The sequence below is a fragment of the Primulina tabacum genome, chromosome 11, assembly GCF_025594145.1.
Source record: "Primulina tabacum isolate GXHZ01 chromosome 11, ASM2559414v2, whole genome shotgun sequence".
NCBI lineage: Eukaryota > Viridiplantae > Streptophyta > Magnoliopsida > Lamiales > Gesneriaceae > Primulina > Primulina tabacum.
Genome location: NC_134560.1, coordinates 40,354,095 through 40,374,971, shown reverse-complemented (window position 1 = coordinate 40,374,971; position 20,877 = coordinate 40,354,095). Strand labels below are relative to the sequence as shown.

The following is a 20,877-nucleotide window of genomic DNA, read 5'->3' as shown; positions in this document are numbered from 1 at the left end:
GAATGGAAAACCGGGTATCCTATTCCCGGAAGAGGTAATTTCTTCCCTGGAAAAACCTTTCAGATTTGCTCTGGTTGGAAAAATTTCAGGTAGTCGATCTCAAGTTCCAAATTCTGGTATTTCTGCGGCTTTTGCTAAATTGGGACTAGTTAGATCTTTTGACTTAAAGTTCATGCCTCGGGGTTTTTTTTGTTCTCACACTTGCTTGTGAAGAAGACTATGCGTTTTTTTGGACTAAGGGGATTATGCAGGTGGGACCTCTGTCGCTCCGCTTCTCTAAGTGGACGCCAGAGTTTAATCTTCAGGAGGAGTCACCCATTGCCCCTGTTTGGATCTGCTTCCCGGGTCTTCCCCTTCATTTGTTTTCTAAGCAAAGTCTCTTTTCTTTGGCCAAAATTGTGGGGAAACCGGTGAAAATTGATGATCATACTGCAAATTTTTCTCGGGGTGCGTTTGCTCGAGTCTGTGTTGAAATGAATGTGTTGGAAACGCCAGTCGAAGAAGTATGGGTGGGTTGGGGTGATCATGCTCAAGAAATTGAAGTCATTTATGAGCGAGTCCCCGGATACTGCATGGATTGCAAAATGCTGGGTCATTCGACCAGTGTTTGTTATTCCCATGGAAAAAATCCAAAACCCGTTCGTCCTAAGCCTGTTGACCGTGCTTCTGGTCAGTCTCCCACATCTACAGAGCTTGCCCCACCAGCGGGTGTTAATCCTGGTTTTAATTTGGGGACCCAGCCTCAGCTTCAGAAAACTGGCACGGGTCCCAGGCGTAGAGGGAGAAAGAAAGCAGTTAGGCAGGTTCTTCCAAGAAAGAATCCTCTTGAATTGAATACTTTTGAGGTGCTCTCGCATGGACAGGTTGCAGAGCCTGATCCTGTTGGGATTGATTTTGTTGGTACGGAATCTCCATGTGGTAATATGGAGGATGCAGGTGTTGGTCCTTCTGGTGGGGTCCAATTTCGGTTCTGTTCTTCATGAGGGTGTGGACCCCTGTGGTGGAGACGTTGAGGAAGGGTTGCCTTTTGTTGAATGTGTGGATGCTACTGGGGTTCCGTCTTCCAGTGTGATAACGGTACTTGATACTCTGGGGCCCTGCACTTTGAATCACAGTAGTCATTCCATTCCCTCTGTTCCTCCGTCCCCCGCTGATGCTTTTTCTATGGTAGAGGAATTGGTTGCTCGTCAGGGCCCTGCCCTTCTGTTAGTGAGATGGTTTTTCAGCTGGACTCTGCTGGTGATACTGATTAGGAATTTCATCGACACTCTGAGTCGGGTGATGGTTGTAGGCCTGAAAGTCGTGTTCTAGATTCTGATATGGCCGATATTAAGAAGAGGAAGGAGAATGCTTTTCATCGGTCGCGTAAAAAGCGACGGGGCGATTCTTCTGCCCGTTCTCCATGAATCTTCTCATATGGAATGTCAGGGGGCTCCGGAGCTCGGAGTCTCAACAAAGGCTTCATGCCTATGTCAAAGAAAAGATAGTTCAGATTTTGGCTATTTCGGAACCTATGATTGATCTTGATGTTCGTTTTATGACTCATCGTTTTGGTTTCTCTAGAGTTATATCGAATTCATCGTGTCATATCTGGGTTTTCTTTGGTGAGGATGTGATGGTTGTGTCTCTCCTTGATCACATTCAATTCCTTCATGTTAGAGTCTCTGCTCCTTTTTTGCCGACTCATGTTTTTTGTTCTTTTGTGTATGCTAAGTGCGACTACATTGAGCGCAGGCAGCTTCAGGGATTCCCTGCTTCAGGTTAAGCCTGATCAGGGCCCTTGGCTTGTTGGTGGCGATTTTAATGTGGTCAGAAATGCGTCCGAGTGTTTGGGTTCTTCCGATGGGAGGCTCCTTCCCATGGAAGAGTTCAATCATTTTATTTTGGATTCTGGGCTTGTGGATGCTGGTTTTGAGGGGTCTTCCTTCACGTGGACGAACAAGACCATTTGGAAGCGTTTAGATCGGGTTTTTGTGTCTGTTGACTGGGGTGATCATTTTCATTCTATACGTGTGGAACACCTCTGCCGTACAGTCTCTGATCATTGTCTCCTTTTTGTGACTGTCTCGGTTTTTGTTAAAGGCCCGAGTTCTTTTCGCCTTCAGAGCATGTGGATTAGGCACCATGGCTTTTTGTAGACGGTGAGGCTTAACTGGAATTTGCAGTGTCATTTGAATGACATGCACCGTCTTTTTGTGAAAATGAAGCGTCTCAAGAGCCACCTGAAATGGTGGAATAAGACTGTTTTTGGTAATCTTTTTGCCAAACTTGTTGAGGCGGAGCAGGCTGTCTGGCTCACCGAGGAAGTTTGTGAGGCTGATCCTTCTGAGTTGCATTGGACTTGTTTGTCCAATTGCAATGAGGATCTTGCTCGGGTTACCGCCATGGAGGCGGACTTTTGGCGGCAAAAAGCCGCTTGTAGGTGGTTAGAGGATGGTGAGCAGAATACCAAACTCTTCCACAATATGGTCAAGAAGAAAATGGTGGCCAATAATATTTTCCGTATTTGGGATGATGGTTCTTGCATTACTTCCCTTGAGCTTATTCAGCAGTCTGGGGCCGCCTTTTTTTAAAATCTTCTTAATGGAGATCTTTCTGTGCTTGACTGCCCTGATTTTTCTGAGTTTCATTCGGTGATTTCGGATTTGGAGAAAGCCAGTATTGCAGCCCTTCCCTCTTTAGAGGAGGTGCGGGCGACTGTTTTCTCCATCCACCCTGATAGTGTGGCAGGGCCTGATGGTTTCTCTTCGGCGTTCTTTCAACATTGCTGGGAGATTGTCCATCCGGATGTTTTGGATGCGGTTCTGGATTTTTTTCGGGGTAATCCCATGCCCCAGGGGTTTACTGCCACGACGATCACTTTGATTCCCAAAGTCGAGAGTGCTCATGCTTGGTCGGACTTTCGTCCGATCAGTTTGTGCAATGTGACGAATAAAATTATTTCTAAGCTTTTGTACACTCGTCTGAGGGATGTGGTGGAGAGGCTTATCTCGTTGAATCAGAGAGGCTTTGTTCCAGCTCGGATGATTTCGGATAATATCCTTCTTGCTTAGGAGCTCACTCATAGTCTCTCTCTCCCCCTCGTGATGGTAATGTTATTTTGAAATTGGATATGGCCAAAGCCTATGATAGGGTCCAATGGTCCTTCCTGTTGGACGTTTTGAGGTATTATGGGTTTTCTGAGCAGGTTGTATTGATGATATCTGCCTGCATCTCTCATTGTCATTTTTCAGTGAATATCAATGGCTCCCTCACTGGGTTTTTTGGATCCACCCGGGGCCTCCGTCAAGGAGATCTTTTGTCCCCGCTTCTTTTCATTTTGGGAGCTGAGTTTCTTTCGCGTGGGCTTGATCGTCTTTACAGACAGCATCCTGCGATTAGGTACCGATCTGGTTGTGATCTCCTGATTTCCCACCTGGCTTATGCTGATGATATCAATATTATTGCCAATGGTGGGACTCGAGAGATGCAGTGCCTTATGGATTTTTTGCATCATTGTGAAAACTGCTCGGGGCAGCTGGTGAATGCTGTTAAAAGTGTCTTGATTTTGCCTCCGAGGTGTTGTGGGCGTATCCGCTCACGTGTTCTTCGTATCACCAGATTTGCGGAGGGGCACTTGCCCCTCAAGTACCTCAGGGTCCCCTTGTTTAGGGGGAATCATGTCTGTTCTCTTTTTGAGACCCTCCTTCAGTCTGTTCGTAGGAAATTAGAGGGTTGGGAGCTTCGGACACTCTCCCTGGGTAGCCGTATGACTCTTATCCTCAGTGTGCTCCTCTCCTTGCCGATTTACTTGTTTCAGGTGATTCAGCCACCGCTTGGCTGTCTTGAAGAAACTTGAGCTGGTCTTCAATGGCTTTCTCTGGGGTTCGCGGCCCTTGGAGAAGAAATGACATTGGGCCAGGTGGTCTCGGGCCTGCCTTCCAGTGTTGGAGGGTGGTCTTGGCTTTCGCAGATTGAAAGATCTGGTGGAAAGCGTTTCTATTAAGTTGTGGTTCAGATTTAGGCAGGGCTCCTCTCTTTGGGCAAGATTCCTTTTATGGAAGTATTGCCAGTTGGATGCTCCTGCTTTTGTTCCTCCTCGTGGTTCTATATCACCCACCTGGCGTCGTCTCCTACGGATCCGCCCTCGCGCGGAGACTGGTATTCGCTAGCGCGTTGGCCTTGGAGACGTGTCCTTTTGGGATGACATCTGGTTGGGGGACTCACCTCTGTCCAGTCAGTGTGAGGTCCGTGGGGGCCGTGATGTTCGGGTTTTTCATTTTTTGTTTGAGGGGGCATGGGATTTTGATCTTCTATGCTCTGTGGTGGCCCCCTCTGTTGCTGAGGCGATTACTCTGATACCGGTCGCCTTGGGCGAGCCTGATCTGGCTCTTTGGATTCATAGTACTGATGGTGCTTTCTCGCTTAGATCTGCTTGGGAGTTTGTCCGATTGAGAGACTCAGTTACTGATATTTTGACTCCTTGCTGGGGCCGTTGGTTGAGGTCGACTATGTCTTTCTTCCTTTGGAGGCTTTGGCATCAGTGGCTCCCGATGGATGATATACTCCAGCGTTGTGGCTTTCATTTGGCTTCTCGATGTCAGTGTTGTGATATGTCGGAGACTTTCACAGACGTATTTATTGATGGCCCGATTGCTCGTACTGTTTGGCATTTCTTTGGGGCTATCTTTCGTGTCCATATCCCCTGCACTAGGGATCTCAGGTTGTTTCTCAGTGCTTGGAAGCAAAATCTTCATTGGGCACCTGGGGGGCCACGTCAAGGAGTTTCTGCCATTCATTGTTTTGTGGTTTCTCTGGACGGCTCGTAATGATGTGAAGCACCGTCAGTTGCGTATCTCAGGAGAGTCTGTGAAGTCTCGGATTTTGTCCTACCTGCGTCTCGCTCAGGCTGCTTTCATTGTTAAGCCCAAGCATTGGCTTGGTGTCTTTGAGGCGGCGAGATCGCTAGGTTTTTTTGTTAGTTTTCAGCGCACCCATAGGCTAGCGATTGTCTGGTGGCTCTGTCCACCTCCTGGGTGCTTTAAGCTGAATATTGATGGGAGTTCGAGGGGAAATCCGGGGGAGTCGTCTATTGGTGGTGTTGTTCGCGATTCTTTTGGCCGGGTGTGGCTCTCTTTCAGCGAGTTTATCGGAGTTGGGACCAATGTTCGGGCGGAGCTTTGGGCGGTTTGGAGGGGCATTCTTATCTGTTTCGATCTTGGTCTTTTTCCCCTTTGGGTTGAGACCGATTCTCAGATATCTCTTCAGATCCTTCGATCTCGTCGGTGCCATTGGGATCTTCATCACACAGTCACCCGGATTCTGGTTCTTTTGAGGGGGCGGGCTGTTCATTTCTCACATATTTTCCGAGAGGGAAATTTGGTGGCGGATGCGTTGGCGGCGAGGGCTCATACCCTTAGGGTTTATACCTTAGAGTTAGGTCCTTCCCTTCCCAGACATATTTCCATCCTGACCCGCTCGGATATCTCTGGGCTTCCCTACCTTCAATACAGATGTTCTTAGCTTTTTGCAGCACCTTCCTTTCTTTGGATCCATTTCTTGTTTTTCTATATATGCATTATTTCCTTTGCAGGTACTGCTTTTTCGGGGTTTGTTCTTCTCACTTTTTAACATGTGTGTGCGAGTGGGTACAGACACTTGCACCCTTTATGCTTTCTTTCTTTGGATTTGGGTGAACTTGAGTACCTTCTCAGTTGGTACTTCTCTTTGGTCCACTCCTGTCCTCTGACGGGTGTTATCTGCAGGCTTCTCCTTGCCCGCCGACTTTTCTTTTTGACTTGCCGAGTGTTGTGGTGGCTCTGGATGATCTTTCTCTTTGGTTTCTATGGCCCGGGGCTCCATTCATGTCGGGACTACTCTGTGATATATTTTGCAGCGTGCATTGGTGGCTCTGGATGTTCTCTCTTGGTTGCCTCTTTTATCCAAGTCACCGTCATGCGATTCATGATTTCACTTCTGATATTATGAGCTCAGGTCGTTATCACTCTCTTCTTGGGTCTTGGAGCTTCTCTGGTTTGAGCTGGATTGCGGTCTTATTTTGGTGCTTCGACTGTTTTTGTATAGTGAATTACCAGCTGATTAATATTTTGACTGCGGGATCCTATACAGCTGATCGATCTCGGATTAGGATGCTCTTTTCAGTTTGGCCTTACATTGACAGACAGCTCAGAGATGGGTACCATCGGTGGTCTTTTGCACCTATTTCTGAGCTGGATCATTACTGTTTACATAGGTTTCGTTTTGTTTTCATGTTTATAGCGCTGCTCTTAGGTGTTCTTTTGTATTATGCGTTTCACTTAGGGATTAGCTTTTGGCTCGTGTATTTGCCACCCTAGGTCTTTGTTTTTATGTTTTGTATGACTAGCCTTTAGAGAGGTTTGGTTTCATCATCCTCTCTTAAGGTGTTATCTTGTATTGCTATTTTGATGATATATACAGGTACGGGTCTGCCTAACCTCCCTCCCCGCTTCCGGCGGTGTTTTCTACTAAAAAAAAAACCCTAAACCCTAACTCGATTATGACTTTGATGCAGCATAATCTAACTAATGTAGGTAAAGAAAAATAACAAATATAAATTTGTAATCAATTGCGTTTATCTATTATCATTCAATGTAACTTTCTACCTCTTACAAATGCAATTGAACAAATTATACTTTATATATAATTTTGTTTTCAACCATATTAGATAACAAATTCAAGGAAATATCAAATTCCATTACAAAAAAATCTAGCCTAATAAATTCAGCTCGCGGATAGACGGGAGCGGGTTCTGTGCGCCTCAGTTGTATTCCTGTTGGCTTTCTGTTCTCGTGTATTGCCTCTTGCGATGTGTTTTGGCATATTCCATCAATACAAATTTGAGAAGATCTGAAACGTCTACACATTTTAAAAGTGCGGAAATATTTTTTTAAAACTCACAATTACAAAATAACATTTAAAATAATCGTATTTATTTGTCAACAAGAATAACGCAATTTAAAAATAACTAACGCCATCCAAAATCAACGAAAACGTAAACGTGTAAAAATCGTAATATCATCAACATATAAAAATGTGCAACTTCTCCCAAAACACGTGAATCAATATGCGGAAAAATAATGGTCCTCGGGTCGTGTAACCGCACATTCCGCCTGCCTACTTAGTCTTCGGCACCTCCGGTCCCCTTATCAAAATGCTCACCTGCATCACACACGCCTAGTGAGTCTAAAGACTCAACACACCTATACCAGTAATAACAAGTACATATACGTAGCACACAGCAGTGAAAAATAGCATAATCAACATACAATTCATGAGCTTAAAAACATGAACATAAGTGTGTCGTGTAAAATAGTAACGTGTCAAAACATGTCTCATCATGTTATCATATCGTATGCGTAACTGTGACCTGTCAAAACATGGTAATAGCATGTATCATCGTATCAGCATATACGTGTTAAAATCTTAATTTGAATTCTGTTCATTAACTGTGACTTTCGTATCATCATGTCAGTCGATGGATCCATCTAGGTATAACCGCGGTACCCGGCGGCGAGGGTCATCAGCGACGGCATTACCCGCCCACTGAGCCCGGGCCTTACATGTCATCGTGTCATCGTGTTAGTCACAACTAAATCACTTCCTTCAAAACGTGTCATCATATTCATCAATTAAATAAAAGCATGCATATACATAATTTTTCATTTGAACCAAGCATGCACCGTATTTATCATAATTGCGTAAAAATTTTAAACATGATGCATAAATATTTAAAATATAATAAATTTGTGATCAGGGCGCTGCCAGGACCAAAATCTCACTCCGGGTGCAAAATGACCATTTTGCTCCTGGAACACCCAAAATTATCGTTTCAACCCTGGACCTCTAAAAATTACCTCGAAGCTTACCAAACTCCTTAAAATATCCCAAAATATTTTTAAAAGTGTTCTTAGACGTTAATCCCAAACCAAAATCAGAACTTAACCGACTCGTTTTAAAACTTGAACCGGAGTCCCGATTTTAAACCGAATCGACTCGAAACTCTGCTAAATTCTTCCCAAATTTCTACCATATCTTAAAACATATTAAAATGTTCCTAAAACCATGACATCCGCTCCCTAACACAGGGCTAATCATTTCAAGAAATTTACTAACTCTCGGTCCTATCCCATTTGCCCACCTCGTGCACTTCCCTTGCCCAAAACTCACGCCTATACCCTCAAACCGACGCGCCAATCACAAGCCCACACACCAGGGACTTAGATCAGAACCTAAGGTACCCAACCGACTCAAACCACCGCTCCCATGCACGCCCCTACACCACCAGCTTACCCGCTAGAAGTCCATCACCTAACCCGTGTTCCCTTGCATCCAAATCACGTGTGCTGCTCCAAGGATCGAACCAGCAGTGCTAGGGTCCTCCAAGGATGTGGATCAGACCCACCAGAAGTAGATCCACCGCTTGGCTCACCATAGCACCGATGGTTCTCCCCCTCACCCTCAATACAAGCAAAACCCGAACCCCCACCTCGACTCATCCCTTCGCACCAACCACTCACAGCAACCAACGTCTTGTGTTGCCTTCAGGATCACCCTCGATACCTTTAACAATCTCTTAACAACCCTAGGTTGCAGCCCCTTGCACAAACCAGGGAAAAACGTGAGTAAAATAAAAAGAAGGCATAATATGGATGAAAACCGAAAATTTCCTTCATGTTCTTGGGCAGATCGAATTCCTTCATGCATCATACATACAAATCAGATATATACTACGTGAATGATGCAGCAAAGGTGATACGAAGCATGCCTTGCGAGATCGAAGATCAAGAACGATGCGAGAGAACCCGGATGAAGTTTTTCCTTTGCAAAACAATGAAAAGCCGAGGCCTTCAGCTGATGTTTTCTGAAACCGAGGGCAGGGAGTGATGAATGAGGGTGTCGGCTGGTTGTAAGATGATTAGGGTTAGGTTAGGGGCTTAATATATAATATTTAAATAGTTAATTAATCAATTAATGGGTCTAAATTTGATAATTAAAGGTAAAAATGACATTAAGCCCAACGGACTTAAAAGTAGGCCCATTAAACCCTAACACAAACCTGAAAAATATTTCGTGTTGAAAAGATTTTGAAAATAATAGCCGAACCCTTAAAAAGTCCCCCAATTCGATAAAATTTGCGTACCGTTAAAAAAATAAAATCATGCGGGTAAAAATACCTAAAAATTCTAATTTTTGAATATTGCACTTAAAACACCTTAAATTAATTTATAAAAATAAATCATGTAATAAAATAATTTTCCTGAAAATTCTCCGGTCTCCGTTCCTCGTTCGAGCGCGAAATGCAACTTAAAAATCTATAATGCATGAACTTTTAAAATTTCATGAAATAAATTCTACCATGCAATAATTTTGTATAAAATGCATAAAAATAATTAAACACAATTTAATGAAATAAATATGCATTTATTGCTTTAAAACATTTTAATAAAATACCAAAGAAATTTAAAAATTTGCATTCATGTTGTTCACGTGGACTTTTCGATTTTTGGGACGTTACAATCTCTCCCTTTAAATTGAATTTCGTCCCCGAAATTTGCTTATCCTTGATAATCACAAAATTTAGAGTTAGTTCTAGTATCCCAATGGTCCACGCTTCCGCGGCGCTACTCTGATAAAATAATAAATCTTAAGATGTCCTTATATCTCCTCGATCCTAATTATTTTGCCTGTCCAAATCCTAGTTTGTGAATCGTAACTTAAGACGATTTATAGTGACTTAATTTTATTCTACTATGTTCTCGAATTTCGACTTTTCTCGCAATTCTCAATATCAGAAATGGCAGTCCAAACTTATCGCATCTTACTTTCCTTATAATATACCCAAGATGTTCATTGACCTATTATATTCCAATATTGAAATCTTAACATCATCATTTCTTAAATTTATGAACTCAAGATATGTTAAAGCTTCAAATCCAAGTATTGGCATTCATGCAGTTCGATTTAGGATATCTTAGCACCAAAATTTACTGATCGACTTCTATCCTTGGTAATACACTTAAAAGTTAAACCTTATCTCAACCCCATAATAATATTAACCTAAGATCCTTGAATCGAATCTTTATCTTACGGCACCAAACTTACATAACTTAATTATTTACAATCCCAAATATTAAATTGTCGCAAATCTTAAATTTGAGTAACGTTAATCCATAAAACCCAAGATAGGCAATATCGATCTTCTACCTTAATAATAAAACCATTCTAGTATCAATTACATTCTTAAACTATTTCTTTCTCAATTACAATATAATTGAGGTCTAAGACCCTTGAACTTTCCTCATTGGAATGAATGTCGCATTCTTACGTATCCTTAATGTTTAATTAATTCTAGCGTATAAAACTTACTAAGTTGTCCCATGTTAATGTTGGACTAATTCTAATAAATCAACTTTACTTATAGCCCATAGAATTCTAGAGTTCCCACATCAAGATTTTGATTTCTTAATCGGTAAAAATCTTAATATTCGTTCATTGGTAACTTATGTTGAACACCACTAATTCACTTTTGTTTTTACTTCACCCCAAATTTTCGTATGAACACTTATCTCATAAACTTGAAATTCAAGCTTACACAACTCAAATAGTAATGAATAGTATAACTCCAACACACATATCCGCTTAGTTCCAAGTTTCTTAAAGACTTTCAAAAATCCCTCAAGACGAGGTGTCTACCTCACCTCTTACCTGCGTCTATCAAATAACCTAACCATCAATCGTACCCAACTTTCTGGAAAGATTAATTCCAACAAAGGTATAATTTTAGCTGTTAAGATCATACTAAAACTTATTACACATCAAACTTAAGTTCCCAAAAATTTGTTAACTCAATGTTTATTCTTATAACTTAACTAACCGATCAATTTTACCTTAAATCGTCATCACTTTAAATTCTTAATTTGCCACAACATTATTTCACTAACGCTTAAATTTTTCAAGCCCAAGATTAATTCATCCCACAATGTCCTCGATTACCATTCATTATAACACTATAATCCAGGTCTCTCAATGTTCTATATTTCTTTCAAGCCTAAATCACCGAAAATTCATATCATTTAAATCATTCAATTCTCACTCACTGCTAAATAAGTTCCCAAATTTCTTTAAAATTGTAAAATTAATTCTTACTTTCCTCGAATATTATCCAATTTGTCCTTAGTCTTGAAAATTCCACAATTACCCATAAGTTCTTGGTGTTCCTAATTCTATTTTATAGGCTCTCCGTATCATAAAATTCAATAATTTTAAGCTTATTAAACCCAAAATTAAGTCTCATAACAAGTCTTACATTTCCATAAATATTTAACATCCCAAGTGTTTCTCAGAATTTCGAATTTAATCCTCAAAAAATTCGAGATTTACAATTTGGCCCTTATTGTTCTCGAAAATTACATTTTTGGCCCATACAACTCTTCGAAATTTGCATTTCTGGTCCCCATTAAATTTTTTATTTTTGCCTCATTAAACCTTAAAATCCTCAAAACTCAGAATTTAATCCCAAAATTCAAAAATTTGAAAATAGTCCCTTAAATTTTATTTTTACATTTAAATCCTCAATTATTGGTTATTACAATTAGGTCCTTAAATTCTCAATTCATGCAATTCAATCCTTAAATCCCACTATATAGAGCATGCATCCTAAATAAATTCCACGTCTTTATACTTCCAAAAATCGTCGTAGTCGTCGATTCGTTATTCCTTACATGAAATCCTAAATATTAATTCAACTAGTAACCGTGAACCATCAATATTTTCTTAAAAATTCTACAAGTCCCAAAATCATTTATAATTTCAAGATTAACTTATGATCCAAAAAGAAAAAAAATCAGTACTACTAACCAAAAGTTAATATAGTCAAATCATTCTCAATCCTTTCTTAATGTCCATTAGCAAAATTCTTATTCATGTCCGAATCCACCACAAAGCCAGCATGCATGAAAATCATATAATTTCTCGTTTAATGTTGTAGCATGCATAAAAATTTTAAAACATTAAATCTCAAAACATAGCGACAGATAAACATGTCCCGTAAAACGTATATCATGTAAACATGCAGGTGATGGCATTAAAAACATTTAAAACATATAAACTTACAGACTTGAGGCTTGAAGACTGAGCGGCAGAAGCTGGCGGTGGCACAACCCTATACAGGACCCTTGCTCTGATACCAACTGAAACGTCTACACGTTTTAAAAGTGCGGAAATATTTTTTTTAAAGCTCGCAATTACAAAATAACATTTAAAATAATCGTATTTATTTGCCAACAAGAATAACGCAGTTTAAAAATAACTAACGTCGTCCAAAATCAACGAAAATGTAAACGTGTAGAAATCGTAATATCATCAACATATAAAAATGTGCAATTCCTCTCAAAACACGTGAATTAATATGCGGAAAAATAATGGTCCTCGGGTCGTGTCACCGCACATTCCGCCTGCCTACTCAGTCTTCGGCACCTTCGGTCCCCTTATCAAAATGCTCACCTGCATCACACACGCCTAGTGAGTCTAAAGACTCAACACACCTGTACCAGTAATAACAAGTACATATACGTAGCACACAGCAGTGAAAAATAGCATAATCAACATACATTTCATGAGCTTAAAAACATGAACATAAGCGTGTCGTGTAAAATGGTAACGTATCAAAACATGTCTCATCATGTTATCATATCGTATGTGTAACTGTGACCTGTCAAAACATGGTAATAGCATGTATCATCGTATCAGCATATACGTGTTAAAATCTTAATTTGAATTCCGTTCATTAGCTGTGACTTTCGTATCATCATGTCAGTCGATGGATTCATTTACATATAACAGCGGTACCCGGCGGCGAGGGTCATCAGCGACGTCATTACCCGCCCACTGAGCCCAGGCCTTACATGTCATCGTGTCATCGTGTTAGTCACAACTAAATCACTTCCTTCAAAACGTGTCATCATATTCATCAATTAAATAAAAGCATGCATATACATAATTTTTCATTTGAACCAAGCATGCACCGTATTTATCATAATTGCGTAAAAATTTTAAACATGAAGCATAAACATTTAAAATATAATAAATTTGTGCTCAGGGCGCTGCCAGGACCAAAATCTCACTCCGGGTGCAAAATGACCATTTTGCCTCTGGAAACCCAAAAATTATCGTTTCAACCCTGGACCTCTAAAAATTAACTCGAAGCTTACCAAACTCCTTAAAATATCCCAAAACATTTTAAAAGTGTTCTTAGACGTTAATCCCAAGCCAAAATCAGAACTTAACCGACTCGTTTTAAAACTTGAACCGGAGTCCCGATTTTAAACCGAACCGACTCGAAACTCTACTAAATTCTTCCCAACTTTCTACCATATCTTAAACATATTAAAATGTTCCTAAAACCATGACATCAGCCCCCTAACACACGGCTAATCAGTTCCAGAAATTTACTAACTCTCAGTCCTATCCCATTTGCCCACCTCGTGCACTTCCCTTGCCCAAAACTCACGCCTATACCCTCAAACCGACGCGCCAATCACGAGCCCACAAACCAGGGACTTAGATCAAAACCTAAGGTACCCAACCGACTCAAACCACTGCTCCCATGCACGCCCCTACACCACCAGCTTACCCGCTAGAAGTCCATCACCTAACCCGTGTTCCCTTGCATCCAAATCACGTGTGTTGCTCCAAGGATCGAACTAAAAGTGCTAGGGTCCTCCAAGGATGTGGATCAGACCCACCAGAAGTAGATCCACCGCTTGGCTCACCATAGCACCGATGGTTCTCTCCCTCACCCTCAATACAATCAAACCCGAACACCCACCTCGACTCATCCCTTTGCCCCTACCACTCACAGCAACCAACGTCCTGTGTTGCCTTCAGGATCACCCTCGATACCTTTAACAATCTCTTAAAAACCCTAGGTTTTAGCTAAATTAATTTATAAAAATAAATCATATAATAAAATAATTTTGCTGAAAATTCTCCGGTCTCCGTTCCTCGTCGAGTGCGAAATGCAACTTAAAAATCTATAATGCATGAACCTTTCAAATTTTATGAAATAAATTCTTCCATGCAATAATTTTATATAAAATACATAAAAATAATTAAACACAATTTAATGAAATAAATATGTATTTATTGTTTTAAAATAATTTAATAAAATATCAAAAAAATTAATAATTTGCATTGAGAAGTGAACTTTTCGATTTTTGGCACGTTACAAGATCGATTTGTGAATATAGGGATAGGACGAAAGCGGCAAGGCTAGAAGGATGATATCTTGGAAGGAGATAGCGATTGTGGTGGATGGTTTAAAGCTGGTGGCGGAGGAAGGCGTCCGTCACTTGAAAACCAGTATTCGATTGCAAGCCCTAATTCTCAAGGCCTCGGACATTACCGGGCTTACAAAAAGCAATATTCATCGGATCGATCCCTCCATACGCCATTTCCAGGTTGCTAATATCACTCATTCTGATGCCCATTCGAATGAAGAAAGCTTTGTTCAATTACCGGAAGACAGCGAGTCGCCTTTGACGTCGGATGCCACCCACTCTTTGATCATGGATGGGCCCTTGACTGATGATAATCCTAGCAAAGTTCAGAGGAAGCCCAGGGAAAGGAGAGTTCCGTCTACCCCTTTTTCCAGAGCGCTCGGGTGAGTGTTCCTTCCCATGTACCCTGTTTTCTACCGGTTACAGACTATTGTAATTTTTATCGGAGAAGGTCTCTCTGTTCAAGAGAGACTTTCCAATTATACCTTCTCAGGTTAAATCTCATGGTCCATAACCAGTATCAGCTTGTTGGTGGTTTGGTTGTTCTAAAACCTTTATCATCACTCTTATGTAGACCTTTTTTAATGTGAAGCGCTTTTAAAAATTGTAGGTGCAGAGTTACTTGTAAATCCGTAGTTCTGCTTTGAAAATCTGTTAACTTACGGAACAGAAATGTTAGCTGTTGAATGACATATATAGAAGTGACACGATCATGAGTTGATTCTAATGTTTAAAGCTCTTTTAAAGGTTTGCAGGCCTTGGAGTTGGTCTTGCATGGGGAACATTTCAGGAGTCTGCCAAAAGAATCGCCTTTGGTACAACTGACTCGCAAAATGCCCAACATTCTCTTTCTCCATTCCTGTCTGAAAAAAATGCAGAACGTTTAGCTCTTGCATTATGCAGAATGCGTGGAGCAGCACTGAAATTGGGGCAAATGTTGAGTATCCAGGATGAATCTCTTGTACCTGCTCCAGTAAGTGAACAGATATCGTTAACTTACATATTGATACATTTAATATGCTTATGATACATCCTCTGAAACATATCTTTCTGTTATTTTCAAATAGAAAGTACATTCTCTATTAGGGTTGACATTATGGTTTGCAGTTGTGAAATTACTGTGATAACAATCGCCAATTCGGTCAATTTTCTCATGAAACGAGGTTCTAATTCTTCAACGAAGTAAAATATTGAGCGCTCTATGAACAAAAAAGTTGTAACGATAGATTTTATTTTGTTTTAGGCATTGGCCCTATCCTCCATCACACTTATACCTTTTATTCTATCAAAAATATTATGTAATACGGTAGTAGAAAGCTATCTTTTGTCATTGATTTCCTAAGTATTTATCATTGTGTCATCAAATTTTGCCACGATTTATGTTGAAATTTTTTTTAAGTTAAAGGTCACAATGCTTCACGAATTAGATTGATGAAGCATGTAATATTAAATGAGGTGAGGCTACTCATGCATCAGTTCATGAATGGATTCCATTATTTCCTCGGAATTTGTTCTAAAAACATTAAATTAAATGTTGTAATCTGAATGATGATTATATAACTCAATTATTGTTTGTTTGTGAAGATTGGTCTCAAGCAATGGTTTGTTGAAGGGTGCTGTGAGTTATGTTTCCAAATTAAGTTAGATAAACAAATAATCACTGAATAGGCTCATATAGTTGAAGATGAGGGATTTATTCGTTTTATCGGATTTTTATATCTTTGAAAATTTTAATCAAAATCATTTCTGAATTATCTATTTTAATATAATGTTTCCATACTGTTATCAAAGTCCTCGATCCCTTGCAAAGTATGAGCTTCTTTAGGTTCAATTTCACCGTGATAGCTCCTCTGCTTTTGCAGATCTTGGCAGCTTTGACCATTGTCCGTCAGGGGGCAGACATGATGCCTAGGAATCAGCTCAATCAAGTTTTGGATGCTGAATTGGGTCCCAACTGGGCATCTAAGTTGACGAGTTTTGACTATGAACCGATGGCTGCGGCAAGCATAGGACAGGTAATGCACTTAAACTCCACTTAATATATAAAACTTCAAGAAATAAATATTCACTACTGCAATGAAAATACAAATATGACTTAGTTACTTAATTAGGTCTCAATCTCTTTTCCTACATCATTGATAAGAGTTCGAATTCCACCCAATTAAAAGCTGCTTCAGAACCTATTAACAGAAAACTCATTTTACTGTTTCTTGCTTTTGACAACTGTTGGCAACATTGCTTTTGTCTGGTAGGACTAAATCTTTTGAAGACGTCCCAAAGTCACATTTAAGAAGTACATTCTCCCAAAGTCACATTTAAGAAGTTTTACTTAGCTACCACAATAGCAGTATTAAATCTTTTCTTAAAATTCTCCTTTTCGGTAAATATTTGGACAGATGTACCACATCTTTTTTCTGCAGAAAACAAGATTTTTTTTAAAACGAAAATTCCACAACTGATCTGGAGGTTTTTATTTGGCTATAGCTTGTAGCTTCAATCACACCATATCTCCGTTGTTTAAGTATCAAGAATGCAATCATCCTCAATCATTTTGGAAGCTGCATGACTAAATGCATGACAAGAGTAATCACTTTTCTTCATGGTATATATGTGATGTAATATATATAATTACTTTCGTTTACCTTGTTAAAGTCATATTTGTTCATTTCGTCATTAAAGAATTTTGCAGTGACTTTCATGGAGTCCTCGTTAGCAGTTTCTATGTGCAGGAACTCCTGATTCTTAGTAAAATGAACTTTATAGGTGCATCGAGCTGTCTCAAAGGATGGTTTGGAGGTTGCAATGAAAATTCAGTATCCTGGAGTTGCAGACAGCATTGAAAGTGACATTGATAATGTGAAGTTACTATTAACTTATACAAATTTAATACCAGAAAAACTCTTTCTTGACAATGCAATGAAGGTAAAGATTGAGTTGTAATTCAATTCAATATTTAATTTATGATTTACCGAATGTTGTGTATTATTGTAATGGTTTCGATCATGAGTACCTAGAGAAGTGAAAGTATTTGCCCTATTACTAATTCCTTGTATTTTTAATTGGAACCTTAGAATAAAGCACAGAATTACCTCATAAAATTGTATTCTTGGGGTTTTCTGTTAGATGAGATTTTTTGATGTCTCATGCACCTACAAGAATCGTGCCCTTTCACAGGATGTTTTCTAGAGGAAATGAATTACCATGAATATATTTCAAATGTTTACTTTAGGCCCGAATAAATGAAAAATTTAGTGCCTGTATGATACTGACCCAGTATGATATTCCCTATTGAATCCCTATGCAGGTTGCAAAGGAAGAACTTTCTCGTGAATGCGATTATGAATTGGAGTCCAGGAACCAGAAAAGATTCCGTGGTCTGCTGCAAAATACAAGTGGGTTGTATGTCCCATTGGTATTGGATGATTTGTCTAGTAGAAGAGTTTTAACCACAGAACTTGTTCCTGGTGGGTGCATTCTCTGTGTTTGGATATTTTTTATATAAATTGTGATCCCTCAGGCCTCATCTACCTATATGTTTTAGTGGACCTGTTTCTGTTCTTGGTCTTGGTTGATGCATTTTTTAAATTTTGTTCAAGCTCTATATAATTTCTCTGTTGCTATTATTTTTTGTTGTTTGTAGGAATACCGATTGATAAGGTGGCATTACTAGACCAAAATACCCGCAATTATGTTGGAAGAAAGTTACTTGAGCTTACTCTCATGGAGTTATTTATATTCCGTTTCATGCAAGTATTGTTCCTATCTTCTTGTTTCTATATCTTAATTTCCTGGTCTTTTCTGTAGAACCGATTGAGTTGACATGTGGTTTAATATGTCTCATGTCAAATAGTATATTTGATTGATCCTAGTTTCTGAAGAGTTGTGATACCATTGGAGAACTTATTATTATATTCATGGGACTTGTTTTCTCTGAACATTTTTTCCCTTGCAATACTTGTAACGATGTTTGATTTCAAGCAGACTGATCCTAACTGGAGTAACTTCCTATATAATGAGGTGGATAAATCAATCAATCTTATAGACTTCGGAGCAGCTAGGGACTATCCAAAACATTTTGTTGACAGTTATTTAAGAATGGTAAGATGCGTATATTCATATGCTTCTAGATTTATGAATCATCCTCTTACACAGTTTGTCTCATCTCTTGGTAGGCATGAACTTGCATAAGTTTTCTCATAGTGAAATATGACTCTTTTAGCTGATAGTTGTCCTATATTTTTTTGGTATTGATTTGAGGCAATTAAGTACTGTTGGACCTTAATCCTTTCTGGATAAGGCATGACTTCGCTGTCACAACAGAAATCTTTCCTTTGCTTTTTAAATTTAGCATATATTGATACTTCTTCTTCATGTGTAGTAAACTTCTTAACCTCATAGTTCATGTCATGCTAATAGTAGATTTAAGCTTTTATATGCTACTAGATCCATTAATACCTCGTTAACCACTCAGATATATGCTGAGAAATCACCCAAAAATTTTGAATCAGGTTCTTGCTTGTGCAAATAGCGATAGAGACAGAGTGATAGAGATGTCGAGGAGACTTGGTTTTCTTACTGGACACGAATCTGAAATCATGTTAGAGGCTCATGTTCAAGCTGGTTTTGTTGTGGGATTGCCATTCTCCAAGTGTGGAGGATATGATTTTGGATCAACCAATATTACTCGAAGCCTTTCAAATCTCGGGGCCGCGATGCTAAGACACAGACTGACACCTCCACCAGAGGAGGCATACAGCTTACACAGGAAGCTCTCAGGCTCTTTTCTGGCATGCATCAAGCTTGGGGCCGTTGTGCCATGTAAGGAATTGCTGCTCCAAGTATATGAAAACTATCGATTTGATGAAGATGGTGGTTAAATCATGTGGAGAAGATCAATGATTTTTGTTAGTTGTGGCAAGTAATTTCGACTAATTACTTGCTAATATTTTAAGAAACTTGTAAATAAAAGAAGGGACTTTATGTCCAACCATGAAAACTCATGTAATAAATGTTCTCAGTATTTCAGGAAAAAGTATTATAATATTATATCTTATTTTAAATTATACCAGTTTAAAATTTTAATATATATATTTTAAATTTTAATATAATTTTTTTCCACATATTTTGGCATAGTATGGTACATCAGATTTATGATAAATGATGTATAATAATATAGATGATAAATCAATATATGAGAATAATATAATTAATTAGGACTAATCCTTTTTAAAATTTAAGTCAAATATTGGATGAAACAAATATCCATGATCATTTAATGTTATCCATCGTATTAAATGATACTTTATATCTATTGATCTATAAACATAATTTCGTTTTCTCAAATGTGGAAATCGATGACGTGCGGAAATCATCTATCAAAAAATCAAAACCTTTTTAAGGTCTAGGGTTTATGTTTTATTTTTCAAAAAACAAAGAATCATTAAGGTGGTGTTGAAGAGAGTTTGAAGTTTGGATCCTATGGAATTTAGAGTAGCCAAGATGCCAATTTTAGTCATGTATGTATTAGGCTGTGATATTTTTAGTCGTGTATATTTTTTTGAATCAATTATGATCTTGTAAATATGTCCTGATGATCCATTTTAGTCATTTTTCGAAAAATCATGTAATTAAATTACTAATATCATTATTAAAAATTTATAATTACATGGAAAAAAAATTCTCGTGAAGTACATGTATATTTAATAATGTAACTATTAAAATTTAATAATGATATTAGTCATTTAATTATATAATTTTGAGAAATATGATTAAAACTGATCAACAAAATATAATTGCAATACTATAATTGATTTATTAAAACATACAAAACTAAAAATATCACAATCTAATACATACAAAACTAAAATCGGCATTTTTCTTTAGAGTATTAATATTATGATTATAGAATATAATTTGCGTTATGGTGGGGATTTGACGCATTCTTACTTGTTTATCAATTATCACATACATAAAACATGAGAGGTGTAAGATCGAAAGATAAAATCAAATACATGTGTGATATCTATAAATTATTTAAGCGAAAGCTAGAGGTTTTAATGAATTTTGAATGCAATATTGTTTGTAAAATAAATGAACGAGAGTTACCTGTTGCAATTCAATATTAGATTTGATATTGTTCAAAAGTGGATATTTAAATAAATTAGGGAAACTCGTCACCTCATGAATAGATGAAAATTCAATTAAAAAAAAATACTATGAGAATTGTCGGGAATTGCAACAGTAAACCAAAATCTTGATAATTTTCTCTCATCGAATTTTTCCTTGCTAGTTTAGTATGTTTCAAGGATTTATTGAGGAGATGCTCATACCATGCCTTACGTATCTAGATTCAAGTACAAACATTCTATAATGGTTTATCTTATACTAGCCGTTTAACTATTGATGCAGCTGTATGATGTACTATCATGAGAAAACACCGGAAGAGGCATATATTTGTTGGAAGATAAAATATCGCATATTATTACTAGTGTCAATAAAATAGAAATGTGCCAAAGAAACTAACTGGAGTTCATCACTGTTATTGTTGCCCAGTTGGAAGCGTTAAATAAGAAAGTAGACA

The 20,877-nt window shown here is 38.5% G+C and overlaps 2 protein-coding genes across 4 annotated transcripts; both read left to right on the top strand.

Annotated features, from left to right (window-relative positions):
• The first annotated feature begins 1,402 nt into the window (after positions 1–1,402).
• LOC142519889 (uncharacterized) lies at positions 1,403–3,053 on the top strand. Its single transcript, XM_075622904.1, has 4 exons — positions 1,403–1,604; positions 1,735–2,069; positions 2,166–2,436; positions 2,590–3,053. Exons 1-4 carry the CDS (start codon positions 1,403–1,405, stop codon positions 3,051–3,053), a joined length of 1,272 nt encoding a protein of 423 aa, XP_075479019.1.
• A 3,636-nt stretch (positions 3,054–6,689) lies between these two features.
• Positions 6,690–19,360, top strand: LOC142518383 (protein ABC transporter 1, mitochondrial). Of its 3 annotated transcripts, XM_075621144.1 has the most exons (9): positions 6,690–6,792; positions 14,268–14,680; positions 15,045–15,270; positions 16,160–16,312; positions 17,061–17,219; positions 17,602–17,761; positions 17,938–18,047; positions 18,279–18,395; positions 18,806–19,360. In XM_075621144.1, the coding sequence occupies exons 2-9, from the start codon at positions 14,298–14,300 to the stop codon at positions 19,172–19,174; spliced, it is 1,677 nt and encodes a 558-aa protein (XP_075477259.1). In that variant the 5' UTR covers positions 6,690–6,792; positions 14,268–14,297; the 3' UTR covers positions 19,175–19,360. The 3 variants fall into 3 exon arrangements, with proteins under 3 accessions (XP_075477259.1, XP_075477260.1, XP_075477261.1); XM_075621146.1 differs by lacking the exon at positions 6,690–6,792 and having other exon boundaries at positions 14,353–14,680; positions 15,053–15,270; XM_075621145.1 differs by lacking the exons at positions 6,690–6,792; positions 18,279–18,395 and having other exon boundaries at positions 14,249–14,680.
• Positions 19,361–20,877: the final 1,517 nt, after the last annotated feature.